General features: G+C 42.3%; 1 protein-coding gene across 5 annotated transcripts in view; it reads right to left on the bottom strand.

Annotated features, from left to right (window-relative positions):
- Window positions 1-20,002, bottom strand: part of ano10a (anoctamin 10a) — an 87,998-nt gene that overhangs the window by 38,878 nt on the left and 29,118 nt on the right. For all 5 annotated transcript variants that reach the window (XM_057833539.1, XM_057833541.1, XM_057833542.1 and 2 more), the window contains one exon: window positions 3,808-3,927. In XM_057833539.1, coding sequence (XP_057689522.1) covers window positions 3,808-3,927 — 120 coding nt within the window. The remainder of the gene's footprint in view (window positions 1-3,807; window positions 3,928-20,002) is intronic.

Here is a 20,002-nt window from a genome sequence, read left to right as displayed (position 1 = left end):
AAATCTCCTGATAGCTAGCTGCATTGACCCTGCCCTTGATTAAACACAGTAGACCAACACCAGCAGCTGACATGGCACCCCAGACCATCACTGACTGTGGGTACTTGACACTGGACTTCAGGCATTTTGGCATTTCCTTCTCCCCAGTCTTCCTCCAAACTCTGGCACCTTGATTTCCAAATGACATGCAAAATTTGCTTTCATCTAGAAAAAACGCAACAGTCCAGTGCTGCTTCTCTGTAGCCCAGGTCAGGCGCTTCTGCCACTGTTTCAGGTTCAAAAGTGGCTTGACCTGGGGAATGCGGTACCTGTAGCCCATTTCCAGCACACGCCTGTGCACGGTGGCTCTGGATGTTTCTATTCCAGACTCAGTCCACTGTTTCTGCCGGTCCACCAAGGTCTGGAATCGGCCCTTCTCCACAATCTTTCTCAGGGTGCGGCGACCTCTTCTACGTGTGCAGTGTTTCCTACCACACTTTTTCCTTCCCACTGAGGCGCCTTGATACAGCATTCTAGGAACAGTCTATTCGCTCAGAAATTTCTTTCTGTGTCTTAGCCTCTTGGTTGAGGGTGTCAATGGTGGCCTTCTGGACAGCAGTCAGGTCAGCAGTCTTGCCCATGAATGCGGTTTTGAGTAATGAACCAGGCTGGGAGTTTTTACAAGCCTCAGGAATCTTTCGCAGGGGTTTTGAGTTAATTTGTTGATTCAGATAATTAGGTTAGTAGCTTCTTTTAGTACCTTTTCATGTTATGCTAATTTTTTGAGATAGAGATTTTTGGGGCAGAACTGTAAACATGTTTATGTAGCCAACGAGTGACACTGTGGAAGTACGGCAACGCTGCCCAGTGATGTCACCGCACTGCGTCGTCAAGAACAATGACGACCTACTTGTTAAATTTTTCAAATTTTATAAAAATGAAAATATTAAGACGGGTTTAAATATCAAATTATTATAACTCATACTAACATTTATCTTTTAAGAACTACAAGTCTTTCTGTTCGTTGTTCCCTTTAACAGATTTGTACAGATGTAAACTACTTACAGATCTATAGTTTCCAAGGCAGTAATGTAAAAGACCGCAACTTGACAGCGTCAATGTGACCGACAGGCTGTGTACTGTAAAACTGAATAAGCAGATGTTCCCAAATGCAAACTCCACACTGGAAGGCAGGATCCGGGAGTGAACCCATGACCTTAGAACTGTGAGGTGGACGTGCTAACTGCTGTCTCACAGCCTATCACTAACACAATGAATATGTTAACACTGTTAACTCATTCATTCTGAAGTGTGCTTCAGACTGTTTTCCAAGCTTAACGATGATTGACACATTTGTGCCTTTGATCGTAGAGCGACCGGGCATTCTCAGGCCAGATCAAAGCTACAAATCTGTCACCAACAGGCCGTATACTGTTAAAGTGAATGAGACTATGTTCCAAACTGCGTCACACAATGGATGTAGTGAATTATTATGACCACAAGGTAGCAGTAATTCACTGTAAAGTGTAAACTGGCTCTAAACCATGGCAACTCAAGCCACCGCAATAGGATTTTTTGATACTTGAATGCACTCTGTGGTGCAACCGGGACACATCGTTAGAAATGTACCCGGTGTCATAGGGTTTTTCGGGTCTTACATCAGACACCCTCACCTGGGCGACCCAGCCGGGGTTGATCAGGCCCGGACTTGTTTCCAAGTAGCGCACTTCACCACGTGCCCCCCCCTCCGTAGCCAGAGCCACCGTGAAGCCCTCTCAGCAGCCTCCAAGATGGCTCTTCTCCTCCGCAAATCCCCAAGAGTCCCGGGACCCGATGCAGAGACTGACCTTAATTATATATAGCATAAATTAAAAACCTGATCCTTTTCATCTGATTCAGATCCTCTGAAAAATGGCTTGATCAGCCCGATTTCCAATCACGTAATCGGATCGGAACATTGCACTTTGTCTTCTTCCAACAGTACACCTAGGTGATGAAGCTTTATGGCCGATGTACTGTTGTGGTACGCCAACTAGGAGTGGGAACCTCAGGGCACCTCATGGTAGGATACGATTCACGATACAAGGCTTGCGATAACGAGGATCTTACCATGTTGCCATACAGCGATTATCGATATATTGGCCAGGAAATTGATATATGATATTCTACGATACAACTGTTAAAACGAAAAACAATGTATTTCAAAATAGAAAAAAAATCCTGTTTATTGAGTCATTTATTAAACAGTGACACCTTTTCTGTGCAAATTTGCTGTAAAATATAAATGTACTGCAAATTCTTTAACTGCCCATATAGAGGGAACAAACCACAACCACTGATATCTCTAGCCCATCCCATCCTTCCTCCCGCAGGCCAGCAAAGGGGCCATCGTCACCCCCTGGGATCCAGGGTGGTCCACCGGGCCACCTGCGCCCCAATCTACCTGCCTTCAGGGATGGGAAGCGGGGACGCACCACCAACCCCAGGCCCACCCCCGTCTGCCCACCCGGCCAACGAGCCACAGCCCCCAATCCGGCACGGCACACCACGGGACCCCCAACGGCCCTCCAAGCCCAGGGCAGGGCAGGGTCCCCTGCCAGAGCAGGTGACACCCAGCCGACACACCGGCGTCCAGCCAGCGACCCGCGATGGAGCGCAGTGCGGATACCCAGGCAGAGAAGAGAGGGGAAGGCGGAAGCAGGAGAACGCCGAGGAGCCGCCGCGGGGCGACGCAAGATCGGAGGCCCGACCTCCTACCACTCCCGCGGCTGGCCACCCAGGCAGAGGGGAGGCCACGCCCTGGGAGCAAGGCCATAGAGAAAAAGTGTGGGAACCACTCACCACTCTATTACCGTGGCTGCCAGGTCCCCGGTTAGCAACCATTACCCAGCACCATGATGGGATTGTGTGGGGAGGGTAGTGCAATGTATGCATTAAAATAGGAGAGCTCAGCTTGGGGCAGTGGGAACGCTGCATGGAATTTCTAGCCAGCTGCCCGTCCCACCGCCCTTTGCTGGAGCTCCCCCGTGGAGGATGATGTGTGTGGTGCGTTAAAAAAGGTGCGGGAATGGCGGGGCCTGCCATGAGGAGGTAACCGTGATGTCACCCCCCCCCCCCCCAACAGGTCCCATCCATCCCACAACCTTGGTGTGTTATGCATTAAAATCAATGGGGAGCCTTACTTCCTTCCTTATTGGTGTAAAATTAAAAGTGCGTCCGCACGTGTGAGTCGTAGGAATATTTTTCTCACTTTTTTCCTCCACCATTCTCTTTTTTTTCATCCCACTTGTAGCTTCCTCTCTTCTTCTCTAGACAACTTGCGCACACTTTACCTTCGCCGCCCTTCTTGATCGCCCCTAGTGGACCGCCGAGGAATTGCTCGACGAACATTGAATGAGCAGTTTACAGCATCCATACACAATATGTCAAATAAAAGTCTCGATACTTGGCGGGAGCATATCGATAGCCGATCGGGTTGCAAAAATATCGTGATTTAGCGCCATATCAAGATACTGTCACACTATTAACGCCAACTTGGCTTTACAAAGGCTGCAGATGACCCCCAATTTAGGACTTCATCTCTCTTTTTTCCCACCCTAAACCTTGGTATCTCAAGCCGGAATCTTATGCTGGTCGACGCATTTACGCCATCGATGACGTCGACTCGTCGGGATGGATTGTCAATATTTTTTCATGGCATGTGTCTAGTGATGCCCATTCATACATCTATCCAGGCTCTTGTATCTAAGAGGATATTTAAAAATAGTTTCAAAAAGGTGCTCTTTAATAAAATGCCATCGCTTTATTTTCTTACCTTCTCCTACTCACCAAGAGGTTGAAGTGATGTCTTGACCTTTTTGTACCACTTAAAAGATAGTCTCTTGAGTTCTTCTTTGTCATGCAGTGGAAACATTTGGATCATTATTTTTTTAGATTGAAGTCTCCGAACTGAAATAACAAAAAAATAATAATTATCAGTTTTGATTGCCATAACCTAAGAATCCTACCAGATCTGTTGCCATTCTCCTAATAGTTGCTCTCTCCTACCGCATTTAAATTGGTTACACAGTACATGCTGTGTAATATTAAAGCCATGTATGACACTTTCATCCTTCTACTGCAGGGGTATCCAAACTATTCCATATAGGGCCGCAGTCGGTGCTGGATTTCATTCCAACAAAACATGACAACACCTTTTCACTAATCTGTGTCTAAGCAGTAATTTCATTGGTTAAACCAAGGGTTGGCAACCCAAAATGTTGAAAGAGCCATATTGGACCAAAAAAAACAAAAAACATATCTGGAGCCGCAAAAAAATTAACTCATTCACTCCCAGCCATTTTCCCAACGCCCTTCGCTCCCGGCCGTTTTACTGGATTTTGACTGATTTTGCAAGGCCCACAGAAAATTCTGTTCAATTGCTATATAAACATGGAACCCACCAAAAGAAAGATTAGAGACTCTTTTTTCAGCAGGAAAAAAATTAGTTCATATCTTTTTCCATTCTTTAGAAATCAGCATTAAAAAAATAGTTTAGTTTGAGCAATTTTCCAATTTCTGATGAAAAAACAGAAATTGAGTTTTTTGTAAAAGCATACATTTCAAACATAACTTGGACTTAAACAGAGCTATTTTTTGCTTATGTGACATCCCAAACATCTGAATAATGTTTTCCTTTTACAAAATAACAACAAGACAAATAGAGCTTTTGATAACAAAGTAACAATTTATTTGAACATAGCTGGACTATTGGGCTGGGAGATGGCACTGTTGTGGCCGCCTGTGGCTGTCTCGGCGGATGGGGTGGGCTTTTCCCTCGTCACTGCCTGTAGTGTCTCATCAAGATTGCCACCTGGCATCCTGGACGTCCTCCCGATCATCCTGCTCGGACTTTCCCGCGCCTGGCGTCCTGGTCGTCCATTCGGTCGTCTTCCGCCGGCGCCCGCCCTTGCCGGGCGGCCCGGCCATTCGTTCCGTTGAATCGGGTTGCGGGTCTTACCAAATGCGCTACTGCCCTCAAGTGGCCAGTTTTATTGCTTTAAAATGGATTGTCAGCTTTGGTCTTTGGAGCAAAGTTGCATCAGATGTCTCTTGTGAAAAAAAACAAGACATAAGCCTCGACGTTAAAAGACGTAAAAATACGTTTTTGGAAGCAAATGAGTTAAAAGCCATAATAAACCTAATAGTGAAGGCAACAAATGCTGTATGTATCTGTATTAGCTATATTAGCCTACTAACAAAATGACTAAGTTGGCTAAAAATACAGAATGAGCCTTCATGATTTAATGTTTATTTTCCCTACAGTGCATCCAACGCACCACGTGACTACTCTGCTGTATGATGCCACCAATTTAACATCTTTACAATATTAATGAATTGTTTCATTGATTTTATGAAATTATAGAAATGCAAGAAAGAAATACGATTTTTGATGTCGTTCTTCTCATGTATTATTGTCTCATGTAATTTAGTGATGATATTGTCTCATGTACTTTAGTGATGATAATAATTATAATAATCACTGTCGTACGTTGTTTCAATGAAGTCACCCTTCTCTCATTGAAGTCGTCCATCTTCCTTGCTTTTTTCGGGCGAATGCAATAAGTGATCTAATTGGAGGGTGTAAATGCAGGTAATCTTCATTCCGATGTAATATAATTTAATATAAGTATAAAAGTTCAAATATTTTATTTGTTTCGAATTTAATCATTCATATATATGTGTGCTTTCTCATTCTGCAGCATTCTTTTGTGCAATACCCAATGCGCCATAGGGTAGCGATGTTGCGCAAGCATCCTTGGTTGGCCAGAGCTTCAGATTCGTGATTTGGGGGAGGCACCGCTCGTTACTCGTAAAAAAAGAAGGTTATAGAGGCCAGTGAAGAGAAAAATAATAAATCCAAAATCGTTCAAGAGTGTCCATTAAAGCTGCTGTGCTGTTACCACTGTTAAAATGACTTTTTTACTTTGCATGTGAATTTTCATTGTTTTGTATTGTGTTACCGTCACTTTAAATGAAAACAGGTTGTAGTACCAGATATGACCTCTGACTTGCCATGTGACCACAAAGTCAGGAAGTTGAGTGTCATGTGACCACAAAAGTCAGGAATTAAAACAAGCATGGCAGCGGGGTTGTTGTTATTGTCACCTCTGTCAATCTAGTTGAATCTGCAACCATCTTATGCCTTTCATAGCATCGTCGGTACGTATTTGATTTCGAACTTGTAATTTTGCATCTATAGACCATTATTTTTGGTAAATTTAGTTTTTGTTACTTATACATATAGCTCGTCTTTTCAACACAGTCTTCGGAGGAAAGAAGCTGTGTCAAGGTTGGCATTATTGCAAATCAGAGTGCACGGTGGAAGAATCTACACAAGCATTGCACGTGATTATTCGGACGGTGCAGAATGAGACCTACAGCCAAGAGATCCAGTACATCCAAATACATGAGCAAATTCCGAAGAGCAGTCCTCTCAAAAACCTGGATCCATTCCTTGACAAGCACAACCTTCTGAGAGTTGGTTGATGCCTCCACAATGTAAACCTCAAGTTGAAAAGACTCCCTTGATTGTTCCCCGGTAAGCATCATGTTGCAGCCTTACTTGTAAAACATTACCATGACCAAACTCAACACCAAGGCCGCCTGTTTACGGAGGGAGTTGTCCGTACAGCAGGGTTTTGGATAGTTGGTGGCAAAAGAAAAGTGAGCAGCATCATTCACCAGTGCGTAACCCGTCGAAGACTCCGAGCTGTTCAAAAAATGGCAAATCTACCTGCGGATCGCCTATCGACAGATCCTCCCTTACCAAATGTTGGATTGGATGTCTTCGGCCCTTTGAATGTTTGTTCCCGTCGAACGAGAGGAGGTCTTTCACACAGCAAACGGTGGGCTGTCCTTTTTACATGTATGAGTGTCAAGACAGTTCATATTGAGATCATAGAATCTCTCGACACGTCCATCTTTATCAGTGCGTTAAGGCGCTTCCTTGCAGTGCGCAGTCCTGTGAAACACATTCGTTCAGACTGCGGCACCAATTTTGTCAGTGCTTGCAAAGACTTGAAGATACCATCAAAGGTTGATGGCATAACAGTGAAAAACTCCCTATCAAACCAAGGTTGTTCTTGGACCTTCAACCCTCCACATGCATCTCATTTCAGCGGAGCATGGGAACGGATGATACGACTTGCAAGAAGGATTTTGGACTCAAATGTTCCTCCGCTTGAAGGACAAACTTACCCACGAAGTGTTGGTTACATTCATGGCAGAAGTAGCAGCAATCATCAACAACAGACTTCTTGTTCCTGTGACAAGTGACTCTGATGATCCATTCATACTTACCCTAGCTCAGTACTTCTCAAATAGTGGGGCGCGCCAGGGGTGGCGCTTTTTTTTTTGCCGTACTAGAATAAAGTGTACTTGCACATCCACTCAGTAGATGGCAGTGACGCTCTCATTTTCAAAGTGCGCGCAGTATTTTTGAAGTAAGCAAGAGCACACGGAAGAGACTCATGAAGAGCTGGAGAGCTGTGCGGCAGCGTGCGCAGTTTTCGAAAGCCGTTTTCCGGCCAGACTCATGCAGCGACCCACTGTCTTCTCCGGTTCTCACGTGTCCGCCTGAGAAGGGCCATTTTCGGCTTGGGATCGTCACGACGACCGCCCTCACCTACAGTTCTCCTTCAGCCGCCGAGAATGCGCTTTTTTCGGGCCGTTTGCCTTTTGGCTTTGACATTCAATACAGTGGTAGATGAGGAAAGACCACTGTTTACTGTGTCTAAAACCACTTAAAGACATTAGACCCCAATCTCATTGATAAGCCGCTTGGTTGTTTTTCAGCGAAAACGTGCCGAATATTGCCAACAATCGTCCCGCTTTGTCAGTGTTATATCAGTAAACCAGTGAGCACTGTTAGCATGCTCAGTGCAAAATAACCCCACACCATTGCAAACTGGAGGTGATACTGTGAGCAGCGAAAATAAAAACTGTCCTTCTGTCCAAAGACACTTTTTTTTCCCCCTTCTATTCAGTTTTCTTTTTTCGGTCAAATATTTTTGGCATATTGTCCTCATGTGTCAATGTTTCTATTCAATTTGAATTTGTTATTATTTACTGATTTTATTTTTCAGTATCTGTTAGGTTTTGTGTTTGTTTTCTCCTAGTGTGACTTGTCCCTGTGATTGCCCATTGATTTCACCTGATGTGCCTTCTCCCAGTCTATCCTCCTGTGCCCACCTGTTCCTTGTTGTCTCGTTACCCCTTGTCTACGCGTGTGTATATAAGCTCCCATTTTCTTTTCACTCCTTGTTGCGTCATTGTCAAAGCCTGTCTACGTCAATGTCTCACGTCCATGGTCTGGTCAGCATTATTCAAAACCCTCATGTTCCGTGTAAGTTTTTGAAAAACAGTCTTTTGTTAGTGATAGTTTTGTTTGCCTCAGTGCTATCTTTTGATTACCACATCCTTTGTTTTTCGTTGGCTTTAATTAAATCATTTTTGCACCATTCATCTGCCTCGCCTACATTTCCCTGCATTTGGGTCCACCTTGCCCGCCCGCGTTACCTGACAGTATCAAATGGTCAAAAATGTACCTTGAGTGTATTTTTACAGTTTGGATGTGACTTTTTTTTTTTTTTTAATTCAGGCAAATTGATGCGTGTTAAGTCTTTTCTGTTACAAACAAAACAGTGTTAATAAAGTTATACTTTAAAAGTTGATTTCTTATTTTCTCTAATAGAAAAAAGGGATACAATGTGAGGCAGAGGCATACTTATAGTAGTGATATTATAGACAAATGATATTATTTACAGTGGCGGCAGAGTTTGGGGGGGCGCGAAACATTTATGTCTTCCTTGGGGGGGTGTAACAGAAAATAACTGAGAAGCACTGCCCTAGCTAACTTCTGAGACAAAAGGTGAACCCTCTTCCAGCACCTCCTGGTGAGTTTGGAGCTTCAGATCTCTACAAGTGCCAGTGGCGACAAGTCAGACACCTGTCAAACACATTCAGGGATAGGTGGCGGAAACAATTCCTCCCGACACTGCATCCACGCACAAAATGGCAGACCGTTCATTGAGACGTCAAGCCAGGGAGTGTTGTTCTTCTCAAAGACAGTCAAACACTAAGAAATGAATGGCCGCTTGGACTTATAATGAAGACTTTCCCAAGTCAGGATGGAAAAGTACGTCAAGTCGAGGTCAAGGTCATCAAACACTTTTCTACACTTTTCCTCAGGCCCTTTCACTGAGATCCTGCTTCTTGTTCTTTCAGATACATAGCCAGAATATGTTAGTATTTGGTGGCATGTAATCACGGCAGGCGGAGAGTGCTGTTACCACTGTTAAAATGACTTTTTTACTTTGCATGTGAATTTTTATTGTTTTGTATTGTGTTACAGTCACTTCAAATGAAGACAGGTTGTAGTACCAGATATGGCCACTGACTTGCCATGTGACCACAAAGTCAGGAATTGAGTGTCTTGTGACCACAAAAGTCAGGAAGTAAAACAAGCATGGCAGCAGGGCTGTTGTTATTGTCACCTCTGTCAATCTAGTTGAATCTTCAACCATCTTAAACCTTTCATAGCATTGTCGGTACGTATTTGATTTGTAACTTGTCATTTTGCATCTATAGACCATTATTTTTGGTAAATTTAGTTATTGTGGAATATTGTGAAAGAATTTATTTTGCCACTGTGTGTGATGGTTGTAGCGTTCTAATGGCCAGTTAAAGAGAATAAATACAAGTGATAATTATAATTGATAAAGATAATTAATAGTATAAGTACGTGTTTAAATTAGAGATGTCCCGATCCAATATTTGCATCGGATTGGACGCCGATATGGGCAAAAAATGTGCATCGGTATCAATCGGCCGACACGAAAAAACTCCGATCCAGTTTTTTTTTTTTGAAAATCCGGTCCGGGGTTTTCCAGCGCACCGATATACATACCCCATTCCAGTTTTTGCTTCGGTTTCCCTAAAATCCAGTCCGCATTTTACGGCACACCCTCAACACACTACATTACCATCTCCCAATTTACCGAGAGACTTTATCGGTAAAAATGTCAGCTGTGCGGGATCATTTCACCTTAAAGGACGACAAAGACGAAGAGGCAGAGTGCAACATATGCCACAATAAAGTCAAGCGTGGTGGTAAAGCTGTAAGAAGTTTTAATACAACAACCTAATCAAGCATTTAGCGACATACCACCACAAACAATATGAGGAGTATGTTAAGAAAACCGAAGACAAAAAGAAAGGTCCTACGCAACACTGGCAGAAACCTTTGCTATGCGTGACAAACTGGCACTCGACAGTCCCAAAGCCCAGGGAATAACAAGAGTTATTGCCGAAGAATTCATTCTGGGTGACGAGCCATTATCTCTCGTGAGTAAACACGCACCATCCAACACTTATGCTGCATTCCAGAGGAGTGGAAAGTCGGATTTATCCCACTTGGATGGTACCAGTTCCAACCTCAAAGCGTTCCAAGCAAATGTAAACAACAAAGATGGCTGATCGCGACGAGGTGTTTTTTATTTTGGCCATCCAAAGACATTTTGACCTCCAGCGAACCTGCCTTCATATAAGCGATCAAATGGTAGAGGGAAAACGACGGCTGCGTTATAGCCCACACTGTAAACTACCTTTTTTTAGTTACATCCTTTGCTGATCGTCAATATAAAAACATAGCACAACCAAGATAATTCACTGTATGAGAAAAAAATACATGGCATCTCAAATAAACTTGATTTACTTCATGATTGTGTTTTCATTCAATACGTTTTCTTGAGCGCCATTTTGTCCAGTGACGTCAGATTGAAACAACTGGGAAGTCGGGGTAGTTATTTTTTCTCCGACTTCGCGACTTGGACCTCCCAGTTCGAGTGGCGTTCCAATTATATTTTCCTAGTCGGAGGTCGGAAAAGTCCGACATCCCACTTTTCGGGAACGCAGCATTAGAACCACGGTACAACATGCCCAGACGTCATTACATCCTTGAGCGATTCGGCCATGGAAGATTCAAGAACGATTCACAAACATCCAAATTCCGATTATTGAAATATGTCAATTAAAGCGGAACTAATACACAGCGCGGTCTTCGGGACGCAATGAGAAACGGACCGCATTGCGTCCTGAGAGTAAACATCATGCTTGTCCAATAGATATCATATGTATATAGAACTAGATGCAAAATGACAGACTCGATGGCGTTAGCAACACATGCAACATTAAAAGCATCTAGTTTGGGGGGTTTGTGGGATTTTCCACTGACAGTTTACAGCAGACATGTCCAAAGTCCGGCCCGGGGGCCAAATGCGGCCCGTGATCAAATTTCATCCGGCCCCCAGCCTCTGTCATAAAATCAATAAAGTCTGGCCCGCACACACGTATAAAATTGGTCAGCAGTACAGGTACCAGCATATGAAGTAGCTTACACACTAAATGCTGCACCTCATTGGCCCACTAAAAGGCAGCAGCACTCTAAGCAACATTACCCCGTGTGATCCTTTACCTCCAATATTTTGAATAGCGACAATCAACAAAAAAAGTTGACTGTGACGGCCGACGCTTCAAGGATAGGTGGAAATTGGAGTATTTCTTCACTAAAATACACAACAACTGAGTCTGCCTCATTTGCAAAGAGACAGTCACTGTTTTTAAAGAGTTCAAAATGTGAGGCGATATTACCAAACGAGACAGGCTGACATGTACGACCAGATTACAGGGAAGATACGCAGCGAGAAATTGAAGCAACTTGAAGCTAGTTCAATTTCACAGCAGCAGTATTTTGCAAGAGCCCGAGAGTCGAAAGAGAACCCGACCGAATGGGTTGCTAAAATTTGCTTAAATATATTGTTCTACGTAAAGGACGTCAACCAAGGTCGGCCCCCCACATTTTTACCACACCAAATCTGGCCCCCTTAGCAATAAGTTTGGACACCCCTGGTTTACAGTATTATTTGCATGTTTTACTGACTGACTATGCCATTTCTGTTTGTTATTTATAATGTTTTGTGTTTGTCACTGAATAAACAGGTCAGTTTCTTGTTACCAACCATTGTGTGTTATTCAAACTCACCTAATTCAGCTGGCTAGTTGTTATCAAGAGTACTAAAACCCTTTTCAACATGAGTCTCACAGCTAAGTAAGGAGGCTAAATAACTTTAATGCACGCTCAGATAGGCCGGTATCGGCCAGTATCGGATCGGAAGTGCTAAACAATATCGGTATCGGATTGGAAGTGCAAAAACCTGGATCGGGACATCCCTAGTTTAAATAGCAGTTGAAAAGCAGGTTGGTTTATTTCATTGACAAATTCAGTATATTTACATTGTATAAGTAAAAGATACTCAATTACTCTTTACACGATGTCAATAAACCTTTGGACAATGGACAGCTGTCTTCAGAGTCGTGAAGACAGCAAAGAGTAAAGAGTTATCTAACTGCCGAGTAGTATCCAGCGTTTATATAGACCCTACTCACATGACGTCACAACCACGCCCCCGCGCCATACTGTCCGTCAACTCGTCGTGTTGATGCATTACCGCTACGTAAATTCCTCCTATCATGGCGTGTTTTTCTGCTCGTTAACATTAATAATCAAAATGGTGAAGGCGTGTGTGGCGGTCCGTTGCAATAACAGAGAAGATAGATGGAGAGACTTGAAGTTCTACCGTATTCCAAGAGACCCGGAGAGGAGAGCGAGATGGACTTCTGCAATTCGACGAGAAAACTGGGCTCCAAACGATTACTACAGATTATGTAGTAGTCATTTTATATCTGGTAAGATGTATTTAATATATATTTAGAGGGTTTTGGGCTGACAACCACAATTAAGATCATTGCTAGGCTAATCGCCGACAACATACCGTTTTAAATTCAAGATGCTTATTTCTTCCACCATCTTAATTTTTTGAATAATATTTAGCTGGTAACAAGTGAAAGAAGCTGGCCTCGTCTACGGATCATCGGTTAAACAGGGGTGTCCAAACTTTTTGCAAAGGGGGCCAGATTTGGTGTGGGAAAAATGTGGGGGGGCTACCTGGGCTGATTTACGTAGAACAATACATTTAAAGAAATTTTAGCAAGCCCTTCTGTGTGTCACATTTGCTTTATTATTATTATTTTTAATTCATAATTTCAACAATCTCGCCTTTGTGGCGTTCTCTTTCGATCCTCGGGCTCTTGCGAAATGCTGCAGTGAAATTAAATTAGCTTCAAGTTGCTTTAATTTCTTGCCTGTCTTCTTCGACGGTCTCTTTGCGAATGAGGCAGACACAGTTGTGTATTTTATTGAAGAAATAGTCCAATATGCACCTATCCTTGACGCGTCGCAGTCAACTTTTTTTTTTTTGTCGCCATTTTAGAAAATTGGAAGTAAAGGGTCACACAGGGTAATGTTGCTTAGAGTGCTGCTGTTAAAGTTTTTCAAAGTTTCTTGAGAATAGGCTGAGTTTCTGTGGACAAGATAGTTGTAGATATCAGGGTAGCAGATGTCAGGCAGAGACGGCGAAGACAGCGGGTCGAAAAACATCAATTTAGGCATCAAATATGGATCTGGCGAATGGATAAACTGAAGCTTTTCCACATAACGCCTTTTATGCAATGCATCCAATGAGTTTACAGCGTCAGATAACACCGGGGCTTCCATGAATTGCTCTATAAATTGCGCGACTAATTGAAACCATTGAGAATAGGGCTAAACAATGACGGACAATATGGCGGCCAGATACAGCGACACGTCATTTTGTGACGTTGGTGAGTAGGGTCTATACCAGGGGTGGGCAAACCGGTCCTCGAGGGCCGTAGTGGGTCCTGGTCTTTGTTCCAACTGACTCAGCACGGATAGTATAACCAATGAGGTTTCAGCAGAAATGAGAAGCACCTGGCTGCAATCGACTGATTGCACTTGTAAAACAGCAGATTGGTGAAAATGTGTCGTCTTAATGGGTTGCAACAAAAGCCCGCACCCACTGCGGCCCTTTGTGGAATAGTTTGCCCACCCCTGGTCTATACCGAGGGCAGTACAGCTGCCGACCCAGTCATCATTGTTTTTACAGGCATGAAAATCTCACCTTTCGGCGAAATTCGCCGTTTTGAAGTAAAAAAGGATGACCTACGTGAATCGTGTAGATCCGAGGAGAAAACTTTTAGGGGGGGGGGCGGGGGATCAGGTGTAGGCATGTGCCGGTTACCTTCACGGTTTACCAGGCTATGAAAACGTCACGGTTACAAAACCACAAAAATTTTCCGTCATACAGTAGTACGTATTCGTTTTTTTTTCATGTGTCGAAAATGCAGCCAGAAGTGGCTTGGCGCGGCAGCGCTTACCCCTTCCCCTGTTTGATGCTGCGAGTGCGCTGTTCCAGCAAACCCAAAAACAAACACTCCAAACGCAAGGCGTAAATTCTTCAATTTATTGATCTCTCAAATCGTGGTAACTGAAATATACCAAATGAATACATTTAAAACGTTGTACAATCGTATTTTTCCACGTGTGGGTCGCTTCAACAGTTTAGCTTCATGAAAAAGTTTGCCAAAAACAAAACACACATTTTCCTTTCAAATTCAATACACAAAGTTACTAAAAACTTAAAAAGACAAATGATAGGCAAAGCTTAGCTAGGAGAGCAACTTCATTGAGGTTAATCACAGCCGCTAAGAGAGCAACAAGCGGGGAGGAAAAAAAAAAAAAAGAGCGTCAAAGATCGCTAATTGCGACAGATGATCTTGTCCTAAGCACAGATTCACGTTCGCTGGACAAGGTGAGGTCTCACTCCCAATTTTTTTAGATGAATGCATTTGCCAGCATATTGAATTTTGTGAGTAACGGTTTTAATCGTTTTCATATTTTGCGGTATGACAAAGTTACTGCCGTTTGTTGCAGCTTGCGTTGAACACTGCCAGAGCGTCCGGTGAAAAAATAGCTCCCGTTAAGGTAGCATCAATCTAACGCGTTCATTTTTCTAAATCAGTAATCTGAGTAAAATTACTTTCCTTGATGCCTGTACATTACTATTTTCAGGCATGAAAATGGGTCAGGGGTTAAAAAGGTGAGAAGGGTGTGGAGGAAATATATTCCAGTACACTGTATTGTACGCCCCAACAAAATATTGAGCTCTGTCGACCCACACTGTGTTTCAGCAGGGCCATGCAGAGACCGGTGGAGGGGTGGGTGCTCGTAGATCAAAAGGGGCACATGAACAAGTATTTAATACACCTTAAAACAACATAACTTCAATTTTAACCAGCTTTAGATAATAATTGGCTGTGACTGTGACATACTTTAATTGGGAGGGGGCAACAGTGAATAGAAATCAAAACTGTCATCAACACTTTCTGGCTGTGACTCAGTCAGTCTGCCTCTTTTCTTCCTTCAACCTCTGCATCAAAACTTCCTTCCTCAACTTGTTCATCTGAGAACAAACCATATCAGATGGTCACTGAGCCACCAACAGCACAGTTTTCTTAAAACTATTATTTCATTATTATCCATACTTAACAACTCTAGCACCTAATGATTAATAAAGCAATGACATAAAAATCTTATAGAAAAATAACATTGTAATTGTGTTTATAATTGGATTTAATACCCGACTATCCTTGCAAACTTGTTCTTACCAGGTCTGCTATTCACCCAGCTGATGAGGTATCCACTGCCTTTAGCAGCCTCATCTAACTCCTTTTTTATCCCTCAATCTCCCTTCCCTACGACGCATGTCTATGTAATGAAATATAAATATTTAAAAAAACAAACAGTTTCCCCGGTGGCTTTTAGTTTTAAAGCTTTCTTAATTTCTTTCTCACTCAATAACGATGGAGTTAGATTTGTGTTATTATTATTCAATCAAAAAACAAAGTTACTTCTATCAAAAACAAAGTTGCTTCAATCAAAATACAGTATATACTTTTAATCCCAAAAAGTAGCTTCAATAAAAAAATGTTTTTGATTGCAATAATAAATTTGAGACAAAAAAAGCATTTGAAAACTATTTTTCTTGATTGAAACAAATTTTTCCATTTAAGTAATGTTTTGCGTTTGGGCCACATTTTGGCTAGGACATTTGTGTCTTTATTATTCAATCAAATAAGTTGCTTCAAACAAAAAATATATATATAAAAAGAAAAACTTTGCACATGTGCCAATCACCGTTTACCAAAGCCTGAGAGGGTTTGAGTAGACTCACTATGAAGCTTTTAATAAAGCCAAGCATTTTCTAACTACTTTATTGTTTAAAAATAATTCGGTGGGGCAGTAACATGTTTAAAACTTATCATAATCCTTACATTTTGAAGTGCTTGAAAACCATTTATAAATGATACTTTGGTGAAAAAAGTGAAAAAAACATGTCTTATATATATGTATCTTTTTTCCAATGTAAAATCTGAATAAATGCATTGAACACGCACAAAAAAATGGGGGGGGGGGGGGGGGGCGCTACTTCGCGGTTTTCACTTATTGCGGCGGGTTCTGGTCCCCATTAACCGCGAAAAACGAGGGATCCCTGTATTTCTGGAAAGCTTTAAGAAGCAGGACTCATTCCCACAACTCGTCGGGCCGCTGTTCCGACACCGGCCGTCAGCTCAAATCCAAGCCGAAAATAACGCGTCTCCGGCGGACGACGGGAGCGATGTGAGGCGAAAGAAATTCTAAATATCCATCTTGCCTCCTCAGCTGTAGTTTTGGCTAAGCAAACGGCTGTCTCTAAGGTGCTATAGTCACATGATCTGTTCGAAAAATAATTTGGACCCATAGTGAAATAGTTTGAAGTATTCTTTTTCATTTCATTCATTTTTGTTGTTTATTTTATTGCTCTAAAACTTTTATAGACAACATTTTAATGGCCATATTCAATGGTCTTTATTTTAAAGGTGAAGTTCAGAATTTTTTACATTAGGCTTAATCTTTGAGTTAGCCGGGGTTTAATTAGTCTATGGAGTTGATTTGAACAAATTCTGTGCAGTTTGCCAGTTGTTAGTTTCAGGGCTCCGGAGTGGCTAAGCTAGCGCGAGTCAATGGTGCTTGAAATCAACTCCTTCAACTAATTAAACCCCCCGCTCGAATATTAAGCCTTATGTGAAAAATTAAAATGGTCAAATTCGCCACATCTACATGTTCTACGTTTCGCCGACAGGACATTTTGGCAGAACGCCGGAACATATTTCCTCCACACCTTTCTCACCTTTTTAACCCCTGACCCATTGTCATGCCTGTTTTTAGCACCCTTGGTCGGCTGAATAAGTTTTTACGGTGCTCACGAGACTGGGGAGAAAAATAAAAGAAACTGGACCATCAGTCGAGGCTACGTCGTCTTTTTTGGTCCAAAGGACAGCTACAGAGGGCAAACAGCCAACCAGTGTACTTCCGCTACCTCTCTGATTGGGAGAGCTGATTGGTTGGCTTCGTGACACGTTAGTAGCGTGTACTGAACTGAGCGAGCAGAGGGGAAAAAAACTGAAGAGCGCAGGAGTCCGGGGGGGGGGGGGGGGGGGGGTGACGCATTCGCTCCCTCCCTTGGTTGGCTGGGGCAGTGCCAGGGCCCTGGGGCGGCCCCCAAGCAGCACTATCCACTTTTCTGCAGGACTACCACACATCTAAGTGGGTTCACACATGACTCGGTGCAATTAGACACACTCAGGTAGAGATTGTCGGTGCCCGGATTAGCGATAAAGTAGCATAGAATAAGATGTCAACATATCCACACTGACATACAGTGCCCTCCGTAATTATTGGCACCCCTGTAAAAGATGTGTTTTTTAGCTTCTAATAATTGGTTTTTTTTTATTCAAATAATACGGGACCTGAAAGGGCAACTGAAGAGCTTTTCAGATTTCGCTTTTAAGTGTTTTACTCAGTTGAATTGTATTAAATGCGTCATTCGCTCTCTCAAAAAGTCACAAAAAAAAAAAAATAATAATAATTGACCGCGTAGTTTTTGAGTTATGGCCATAGCAACACCATAGCAACGAGGGACGCGCCGCCCTGCCGACCCCTACCTCATGACGTAACTTCCAGGAAGCCTCGCCACCACTCTGAACACGGAAATATAGCACCACGCTATCCTCGCCATATATTGCAGACATTTTCTGGGTTTTACTCGCGGGATTCGTCATGCCATCTCGATGTGTAGCGATGAATTACTCACAGGAAGACTCGAGACTCTAGGAGTGGTCCAAAAAAAAAAAACTTCTCCTGCAAAGGTTTGGACCGTTTTTGTTAGCATGCATACAGGTCCCCAATCGGCTCGTTTTCATCATTTCAGCCACGACAGCTTTGAAAACCTACAACAATGCAACCTTGGTTTTTACAAAGACGTAAGTAGAACATTAATAGCTTTTTTTTTATAAACGAGGGGGACTCCTACTGCCTGTTTGTTGAAGTGCGACTTTTTTTTTTTTTTTTTTTGCTGTTGGCCTGTCATAAGTAGATAGGTTGGCTGACATGTCGTCTACTCATGTGATTTTATTACTATATCAATAGGTGTTATGTAAATTCAAATGTCCCCAGCACCAAATAGGTCCTTGGCTCGTTGTTTTTTATACTTCAACATCAAGGTCTGCCTATTTGAAGAGGGAACAATAGCATCAAATAGATGCTATGACTGGGGCATTATTATTTGATCACCAAGAAATTATTATTAAATTAAAATTAGGATTCATCCAATATTTTCATGCTGCTGTGATTTTTTTTTTCCTCCAGGAAGCCAAACATAAAAAATTAAGTGGCGGAAACCCTCAACACGATGAAAAAAGCGTTGCAAGTCAGTTGCCACCCAGTTTCCCAAAATCAAGAGAGAGTGGGTCGAGTCATATGATGACCCAAGTGATGCGGTGTCCAGCGATGACGACTGAAGAGATCCTATGAGGCCTGCCAGATGCTGAATTTCTTCTGTCTGCGACATCAGATGACGATGACTTAGGAGAAATAAATGTAGCAAATTTTGATGACATGAAATAATAAACTAGTCATATATACACATTTTTTAAAAGAAAAATCTAGTTACCTTCATATTTTAATGATAATGCATTATCTTTGTATAGAGAACACTTCATGCTACAGAAAAGAGTAAATACATATTTCCCACTGCCATTATCATTTTTCAATGTTGCGCTAGTCGGTTGCTATCCTAACTTTTTGTTGCTTACTAAAATTAGTAAGCAACAAAATTATGCTCTTTGATGTGTGCCATTGTCTGCTTGGTATAACATATGTTGTGTCACAATCTGACAACGAAAGCTGATTCAACATAAATCTGGTATCATTTATTATTGTGGCCTATTGAATATTTTTTCAGAATGTAATATAATTGCAATATATTATATACCAATAGAATACATTAAACAGTCAACAAAATGTGTCAATGTTGTTAACAATTTATGGTTTTATTTTTTTAATGTAATTCATGCCCCTGTCAGTGCTTCAGCCTCCTCAAGTTTGGCTCTCACGCCTGGGATCTCCTGATGACACAGGCATACTCTTGGAAGGGTAATTACTTGACGGTTTACAGCAACACCTGGAAAATAAAATGGTTTTGTCATTTATTTTGAAATATCAATAACATACCATTCATTTAGCCACATTTGGGCTAGCTTTATCATATTTAGATCGGTAGGAGCTGTCCCATTACTTAATATCCAGTTTTAGCTATGTGTAGAGCATGGAAAAATGTACAACCATGTAATTGCATTCTAATAAAAAAATCACGATGCTGGACTTACCACTCACTCTCCCGTTCGTGAAGTGTCGAGCTGTCAATTGGCGTCATGACGCCATCTGCTGTGTCAAGTAATTCACCGTCATCTGACGCCTCAGGTTCAAACATGTAGGGATTAATTGTAGTTCATCTTTCCTGGGAGCCTTTGCCATCGGTAGCGTCACGAAAGAGCGATCCTGAATGGTTACTTTTGGTGGAAATATCACTGACATCGTTGTTGCTGCTATGCTAGCTGTGGGTAGTCTTCTGTTGCCTACGTCACACTTCCGGGTTTGCGACGGGACCATTAACGGAGTGCAAAAAAA

Source organism: Corythoichthys intestinalis, chromosome 4 (genome assembly GCF_030265065.1).
Source record: "Corythoichthys intestinalis isolate RoL2023-P3 chromosome 4, ASM3026506v1, whole genome shotgun sequence".
NCBI lineage: Eukaryota > Metazoa > Chordata > Actinopteri > Syngnathiformes > Syngnathidae > Corythoichthys > Corythoichthys intestinalis.
Note: the sequence above shows the minus strand (reverse complement) of the source record. Positions and strands in the feature narration are given on the sequence as shown.